We start from the raw sequence: 7249 nt of genomic DNA on the forward strand, positions 1-7249 counted from the left end.
CTTGGATTTGAACACTATATGCTTAGAGATAAGCTGTGCAATTAAAAAGATCTTCATTATAATAGTGGATATGTGATGATCAAAAGACAGTTCATTGTCAACATAGGTACCCAGATCTTTAACTATGGGATGAGTTTTCAGGAGGATGTTATCAATGTGATAGTTACAAAGGGAGTTAGGCTTGCCACAGGCTGCAATTATATATTTCTTGGCATTTAGTTTCAGTCTGTGGTTTAGACACCAATTATTTTTTGGGACAGGCCCTCTTGTAGGAGCCTGGTGTCCTCAAGAGAGTTTATGATGGCATGAAGTTTGCATTCATCTACAAACTTGGTCATCCACAATCCTTCATTAGCTTTGACCTCTGAGAAGTAAATGCGGAAGTGAAGTGCACTATGGATTGAAACCTGGAGTACACTAATATTGACAGGTAATTTGGAGGAGGTAGAACCACTCACTTGTACTTCCTTAATTCTGTTTGGGAGCCAGTTTGTTAAACAATGAATCAGTCAGGGGTTAATATTTAGCTGGGACAATTTATCTACAAAGTCTGATTGTGTCTGTTGAACATCTTTGCAAGGCCTAGATGGCAGTGTGCACTTATTTGGCCTCATCCATTGCTTCAGTGACCTTTTCAAAAAAATCAACCAGGTTAAGTAGGAAGGACCTGCCCCTGACAAATCCAGACTGGGTTGAGTCACAAGTTGGTAGGTCACCTATATCCCTATTTATTAGCTCAGTAGTGATCAGTTCTGTAAGCCTAATGGATTAAGCTGCCCAGACTTATGGGTCTATAATTTACCCAGGTCCATTGTAGCCCCACAGTTCAAATAACGGTTAAGGTCTTCACTTCCCATGCACAAGGAACAAGATTTGATCTTGACCTCTGGCCAATGCCTGTATGGAGTTTCCATATTCACCCTGTGTCTCTTTAATGTTCCCCAAAACATGCTTATCATTTCCACCTTCTTGGGTTAGCAATGTATTTCCCAACCAATGAGATGACCCTGTAAAAAGTTCCTCTGTACTAGAAACTGGTATAAGACACATTGGTGCCAAATGAAAGAAGGATGGAAACTGCCTAGTTGGTACACAGACACATTGCCTATTATGTCCTGTGTGTTGTATTGTACACCAGCTGACAAATGAGGGATTAAAAACATTTTCAGTTGATATACTGGATGTCAAGTATAATAGAGGTGGGTCTTGATGGTGATGTAGATGCAGTTAAGGGTCCACAGGACTTCAGACAAATAGGCTATATTGTAGAACACTTACATGGTAGTGGTTCTCTCCTTTATTGGCCATAGGAACCACATATGCTCCACCACATGCATCAACATCTTATTTAAATTCTTAGCATGTCCTCAGCTGAACAAAAGGTCCCACAGTATCAAGAATTGTTAACGCTGCACAATTCATGTTCATGTTCATTTGCACAGGCATTCCTCCCATCTCTCTTCATCCCATGTGAGGACAGCACTAGTCAAACATGCCCCATGTGATATATCTTTCCACTAATTAACTATGTCCCAGTCATAGAGACAGTGGTACGCAAGTTTGGATGGATCATTTTCTGGTGCAGATGGTGGCAATATGTAACATCAGATAATGATTTCCATGGTAGCTGTTAATGCATTCTGGATTGCAAAAGTAGATGCTACTTATAGTATCTTTGCATGAATGATAAACCTGTTCACCAAGAAATGCTGGTTTAGAGAAAGGCTGATTGCAGTGCCTCACCATGCTATTTTGATACAATTGCACAGTCATGTTTGTTTTTGTCATATCTGTAAGCAGTAGATGTAATTAGCATGTTTGTTTACATGTCATTATGTGGTCATTTGCTTGCACAGTAGTTCAGTCTCACTACATGAGTCTGAAACAGCCCATCTTTGTGTACTACCGACTACTGCATTATTTATCTTAACACAGTGTACTAATTATTTCTGAATACTTCCTAGTGTGTTTTCTGAAATTTTGGTACTTGTACTCTAGAAGTTTACACAAGGAACTGAAGTGGAAAATATTTTTGGTTAAATTGAAAATGAAGGATTTCTCTCCTAATAACTGTGACTGTGGGTGTAATATAAAGGCTTGCTCTTCCTCATGCTGTAATATCCTACATGAAGGCAGAAGCCTGGGTACCAGACAGTTTGCTAAAAAAAGTTGCACCACTACAGTCAGTTGTGATACAATAATTTTCAGAAAGTAACTGAAGTACTGATGGTAGGGCTGAACTATTAAATTTCTTTCTCATGGTCTTCCTAAAGTGAATCACTGGTGCCTTGGGTCTGCTGACCCAAGATGATTGCTTCTAGATATGGCAATATTATCCACTTCACCATGATTTCAAAGTTTTACTTTTAAATTTGGGCAAAGTGACAAATGAACAGTTCTAGGATACTGTATTGTTCCTTCTGGGTGAGTAATCAAGGAGCCTGAATCCTCACCACTGTCACTGGAGAGGGACTTTCACGTGGAAGAAAAAATGGATACACCCAATATTTCCAGAAGCAGCTCTCTGCATCAGGCACAATTTCCCTTAAGCACACACAGGGAACACACTCAATCTCTATCTCTCCAGATCCCCAATAAGAATCCCCACTGGCACAGCTATAGGGTTGAGTCCTCATCTGAATGTCCAAGCCAAGTCCTCCTGCACCCTCTCTGTAAAACCAGTCCTTTGTGTCCCTGCTTCTAGCAGCTGACACACACACTCTTTGAGATTTGATTTTCAGACACATATACACACACACACCTGGGAAAGGCTGGCACAGATTTACTAGCTATGCCCCATTGTGCCAAGAATATAAGGTAGTTATACTGCCAATAGACACTCCAAAGACAGCTACTCTAAGGGTCTTACAATGGTGCACAATTATACTGAGTGAAATTAATATTATAATAGTGTTTATCCAATGCAGTAAGGCTTTCAGGAGTGGCCACAGTGTGTCACCAAATAGTTAGAGTGCTCTCAGTGGTTAAACTATTCTCTAAAGGACCAGCCACAATGAAATGATTAAATATATTTAATATAAATAGCAAAAGAACATGAAAATACTGAATATTTATTTACAATAAATACCAGAGTTTCAATCACAGGAAATATTAAAATACCACAGATGAATAGATTCATACAGATACAGAAAAACAGTACTAAACTAATCTCACTATTTTTCCTGACTGATCTAAAGAATTACTATTGCTTGGCCACTTACTAGAGAAGGCAAGATGAAGCAGGTGAGGGGTCCTTCTTTGTCGGGTTCCAAAAACAGAGTGCAATGAGACTTCAGTCTCACCTAGTATTAAAACATAATGTTTGTCCTAGATTACAGAATGAAGTCACATACATCTGCTCATCTGAATTCTGGTTCCCATGCTACCCCCATTGCTAGAAACTGACAGGATTTAGCACACACACACACACACACACACACACACACACACACACACACACACACACACACACACACACACACACACAGAGCTTGCTAAGATCTGTTGCAACTTCTGGATGTCATAAAACTATAAAACACTTCCACTCATCCAGAGTAGTAATTAGTTCACACCAAAGACAATGCAGAAAGCTTCCTAGTGCAGACTTTTTGTCTCTGGCTGCATTGAGAACTGTAAGATACAATCTTTATGGCCTAAGCCAGGTAATTTAGTTTTAAACTGTTTTTCAAAGTTAGCTGCAGCTGGAATATGTTTAACCCCTTCTCTTCCAGCATCATTTGCTATAATATATATATATATATTTCAACATTTACAATAATACATGTATATTTCTTCCTCTGTCCAACAGGACATACTCTTGATACATTTTAATACAAGCAACTTTCCAAATACAGTTTCAACACTAGCATCTGTACAAATCAGTTTAATATACAAATGACATATAATTCTTTACAAAATTCCAGCTAGCTGTGCTGGCATATGCTACACATATTTATTGTATCCTATGTACTCCACAGTATGTTGGGGGTTAGTATACTGGTTAAGGTGTTTAACTAAGAGACACAAGGTACAGACGTTGATTTTTTCCTTTGAAAGGGAAATTGGTTAGGATTAAACTGGCCAGTAATGGCAATTAGCCTAATACTTACCTATGAACCTATGCTCTTTTTAACTATATCTACCCTACTGTTTTATTTGATGCTATTTAACTTTCTGGAACTTTCCTCCCTAGGCCTCCAATGAATATGGGTATTTATTTCCCAGTCAGACATTCCTGGTAAAAAATGTTGATACATAAATATATTCCCCTCCTGTTCTGAGATTTTTGTGGACATTATATTAAGCAGGATCTTAGATCTAGAGCATACCCAATTTGGGTGAGGGTTGCAGCTTTCTTATTGCAGACGGTTTTGGAATTCTAACTGTAAATAACTGGCATTATAGAGCATCTGGGATAAAAATCAGGACTTTCCCATCAAACAACACAGTATTCTCACAGAAAAAGTGTAGATTGCAGGTGAATATGCAGCAGTTAAATCAGGTGGAGGAATTTAAGAATCTTTGGGTCTTATTCATGGCTGAAGGTAAAGGGGATCATGAGTTTGACCAGAGTATACATTCAGCCATTGCATTAGTGTAGGCATTGTACTAAGACTATGATGGTGAAGTGAGATCTGACTCATAAGACAAAGCTTTCAATTTACCAGTCAAACTGTGCCCTTAGTCTCCCCTGTGATCATGAAGATCGGGCAGTGACTAAATGAATGACAATCTGAGTACATGCTGCAGAAATTATGTTCCTTTTGATGGTATTTGGGCTCAGTTTCTGTTACAGCATGAGGCGCTTGCACTGGTACGATCTTGGAGGACAGCCTCTACCCTTTCAGGTTGAGAAGACTCAGCCGAGGTGGTCTGGGTACCACTTGAGAATATCCTTTTGGGCACCTCCTACTGGAGGCTATTGGAGAGTTGCCATACATGCTTCATTGACAGGATACTCTTGAACAAAACAGAACATATTGGAAGGATTATATCTCTGTCAGCTTGCCAGTGAGTTCCTGAAGATCCCATATGATGAACTGGATATAGTTGCTGGGAATATGGAAGTCTAGTTTATGTAGCTTGCTACCACCCTAATTCTCACCAAGAAAAACACATTACAAAATGGATGGTTAGATGGTTATTAGAAACATCTTGTAAAGCCTGTGAGATGAAACATTTATAAACTATGATGTATTTCTAAACATTCTGTAGCTAAATAACTTATGTGTGTGTTCATTTTGTTTACAGATAACGGTTTGGATGGCCTTCAAGACTGGTTAAGCACACAGAAGCAGCACAAACGTAGTCTGTATGGAATCTGCAATAGACATAATCTGCGAACATCGATCCAGTTTAATAAACTATTGCTCTCTACATTACTTGTGGAGCATACACACAGGTTTATATATTGTTCAGTACCAAAAGTAGGATGTAGCAACTGGAAGAGGACAATTCTTCAGTTATCCATGAACATCAGTGGCAGGGATCCTGGAGAGTTTTCCCAAAAAAATATACACAGAAGTATCCTGATCAAGAATCTTACATCCTATTCCCTTCAGAAGCAGTTATTTTTGCTACAGAATTATACCAAAATAATGTTTAGCAGGAATCCATTAGAGAGGCTTGTATCAGCATACAGGGACAAATTTCTTCATGAAAATGACTACTATTCTACAACTGTCGCAAATAAAATCAAACGTAAATACAGACATAAAAGCAATGATAATTCTACAGTAACATTTAAAGAGTTTATTAGGTATGTAGTAGAAGAAAATAACAATGATATCCATTGGATGCCGATGTTCCAGCTTTGTCAACCATGTAGTATTGAGTATGACTTTATTGGAAGGCATGAGTCAATGACAGAGGATGCAGATAATATTCTGAAGTACCTTGGTGTCCCAAAGCATGTGCATTTCCCAGATTACAAGAAACATAGCAATGAGGGCAGAACCACGTTAAACATCACAGAAACATTTCTCCAACACTTTACCAAAAACGAAATCGATCAAATTTATCACAAATACAAAACAGATTTTCTGATATTTAACTATTCATATGCTTAATGTCTTTATCTGTGAGTGTATATATATATATATATATATATATATATATATATATATATATATATATATATATAAAATCATGTCATTTTGCAACACGTGTATGGTGTTAATGCAGTAAACAAATAATAACACACACACACCTAGGTTGTAAGGTACTTACTGACTGGGCTCTTATCAGACTACTTTATTACTTTATTACTGAAAGGGCAGCCATATCTGTTCAGTGCATGTCACAGAATTTGCTATTAACTACATAGATACATAAGTATTTATTGCATATATATATAACTGTGTGATGTAACATATGAGATTGTGGGAGTCAGTGAGCTAGTAAGTGAATGCATGAGTCAGTGGATGACTTAATAGTGAGTGAAAGAGTTAGTAAGTTAGTGGATCAATGCATGACTGAGCATGCGAGTGAGTAAATTAAATTAAATAAAAGTAGTAACATGGGTTCTACTTGATATTCGTGACAGTATGAGAGGTAAAGTGACAAGACAGAAGAAAGCAGAAGATAAATACTTTGAATACATTTTTTTTATTTCACTTTTTTACATCTTACAGTTTATTTAATATGCAGAAGTTATGCAGTTAAGTGGCATAAATATGAAATACTGTTGGAAAAGTAAAAATGACAATAAATAAAATCAGCTAAATTTGATCAGCGATTAAAGAAAAACTTCACCTTCTCCTACAGTTTAACTCAACTCTTAGGTTGCTTTTCTCCCTACAATATAGTACCAATAGTGTATAGGTATCAGAAATGTGCTTGTACTTTATAAGATTTTTATTTCCTTGCCTTGGAATCAAGGGAAGGGAGACCACCCAATTTTTTAATCTTAACTTCTCACATAATTTGCAGAGGAATTTGACTACACCTGCATGACATACCAAAGACTTAACTTAACTTGCACTGTGCTGTATTTATACACTTGCCTATTATTTATAGTGGTGCTGTATTGTTTCTGTCTCTTGTTGTCTCCACTGTGTTTCTCCCACCCACCCTCCTTGTTTTTGTTTTGATGTTAATCTTGGTGGCTTAGAAACTACCCGCTCCTCTTGTAAGTTTGTATTTGGATACTCCCTCTGGGCCTATCTCATTTGCTCACTCAACTGAGTGCAGTGAGATCATATTCTGATTTCAGGCACTCCTACTGTGTACAAAGAGAGCATTTGAGAAG

At 37.6% G+C, this 7249-nt stretch overlaps 1 protein-coding gene across 1 annotated transcript; it reads left to right on the forward strand.

The window, feature by feature from the left end:
- Window positions 1–4483: 4483 nt before the first annotated feature.
- Window positions 4484–6068, forward strand: LOC122814318 (carbohydrate sulfotransferase 9-like). The gene is made up of 2 exons (XM_044086904.1): window positions 4484–4544; window positions 5251–6068. Exons 1-2 carry the CDS (start codon window positions 4484–4486, stop codon window positions 6066–6068), a joined length of 879 nt encoding a protein of 292 aa, XP_043942839.1.
- Window positions 6069–7249: the final 1181 nt, after the last annotated feature.

Source organism: Protopterus annectens, chromosome 10.part0 (genome assembly GCF_019279795.1).
Source record: "Protopterus annectens isolate FY-2018-M chromosome 10.part0, PAN1.0, whole genome shotgun sequence".
In the NCBI taxonomy this organism is placed as follows: domain Eukaryota; kingdom Metazoa; phylum Chordata; order Ceratodontiformes; family Protopteridae; genus Protopterus; species Protopterus annectens.

Coding starts and splice junctions, on each gene's coding strand:
- LOC122814318 (XM_044086904.1), top strand. CDS start 4,484: ATGCAGCAGTTAAATCAGGTGGAGGAATTTAAGAATCTTTGGGTCTTA. Junction 4,545..5,250: donor GGTCTTATTCATGGCTGAAG/GTAAAGGGGATC, acceptor TTTTGTTTACAG/ATAACGGTTTGGATGGCCTT.